The following is a 1,168-nucleotide window of genomic DNA, read 5'->3' on the forward strand; positions in this document are numbered from 1 at the left end:
GCTCGTGCTTCTACTACTACTACTGCTGCTGCTGCTTGTGCTGCTGCTGCTTGTGCTGCTGCTGCTGCTGCTGCTGCTGCTGCAGGATGTTGCTGCTGCCGTATCGCGTGGTTAGGTTGTGTGCGGGGGAGATGGGTTTTGCTGCTGCTCTTTGTTTTGACGTAGAGGTAAGAAAACACACTCAGAGGATGGGGTGTACATACACCTCAACTCTCTGTCTCCTTTTCTGTCTCCTTTTCTGTCTCCTTTTCTGTCTCCTTTTCTGTCTCCTTTTCTGTCTCCTTTTCTGTCTCTTTCTGTCGTCCCTGTCTCCCCTGTCTCCCCTGTCTCAGTCTCCTCTGTCTCCTCTGTTTCTGTCTCTTTCTCTGTCTCTTTCTCTGTCTCCTTTTCTGTCTCTTTCTCTGTCTCTTTCTCTGTCTCTGTCTCCTCTGTCTCCGTCTCTTTCTGTCTCTGTCTCTGTCTCCTTTTCTGTGTTTGTCTCTTTCTCTGTCTCCTATGTTTCTGTCTCTTTCTGTCTCCTTCTCTCTCTGTCTCTTTCTGTCTCCTTCTCTGTCTCTTTCTCTGTCTCTGTCTCTTTCCGTCTCGCTGTCTCTGTTTGTATCCTTATTCGCACTTTTGTTTTATTTATTTGTTTATTTAATTTATTTATTTGTTTATTTTATTTTTATTTTTTTTATTTTTTTTTATTTTTTGCTGTGTATACACCTCAGGTGTGGATGCCTAGTTTAGGGCGTTTCGTTGAGGTGTCTTCTGTCTCCAATTGTAGAGACTATCAGGTTACCTTTGCTGCTGCTGCTGCTGCTGCTGCTGCTGTCTTGCTGCTGCTGCTGCTGCTGTTGTGCTGCTGCTGCTGTTGCTGCTGCTGCTGCTTTGCGGGTACTGCTGCTGCTGTGCTGGTATTTTCGCAGCTGCTGTGCTGGTTGCTGGTTGTGTTGCTACTGTGTTGCTGCTGTGTTGCTGCTGCTGCAGCTGCTGCTGCTGTTACTGCTGCTGCTGCAGCTGTTGCTGCTGCTGCTGCTGCTGCTCAGTAATAGATGTGTGCGGTGTACATACACCTGGATGCATGCATTTGCTGTCTCTTCTCAGGCTAGACGCCTAAACCTCCGCTTCAAGGAGACACAACAGCAGCAGCAGCAGCAGCAGCAACAGCAGCAGCAGCAGCAGCAGC

The 1,168-nt window shown here is 48.3% G+C and overlaps 1 protein-coding gene across 1 annotated transcript in view; it reads right to left on the bottom strand.

The window, feature by feature from the left end:
• EMH_0079760 (uncharacterized protein) overlaps positions 1-1,168 on the bottom strand; it is a gene marked incomplete at both ends in the record, with an annotated part of 2,656 nt that overhangs the window by 972 nt on the left and 516 nt on the right. Inside the window, 2 exons of the mRNA XM_013500166.1 lie at positions 204-591; positions 782-1,020. Of these exons, the coding sequence (XP_013355620.1) occupies positions 204-591; positions 782-1,020 (627 nt within the window). The remainder of the gene's footprint in view (positions 1-203; positions 592-781; positions 1,021-1,168) is intronic.

The sequence above is a fragment of the Eimeria mitis genome, genomic scaffold (assembly GCF_000499745.2).
Source record: "Eimeria mitis Houghton genomic scaffold, Emh_scaff5093, whole genome shotgun sequence".
In the NCBI taxonomy this organism is placed as follows: Eukaryota; Apicomplexa; class Conoidasida; order Eucoccidiorida; family Eimeriidae; genus Eimeria; species Eimeria mitis.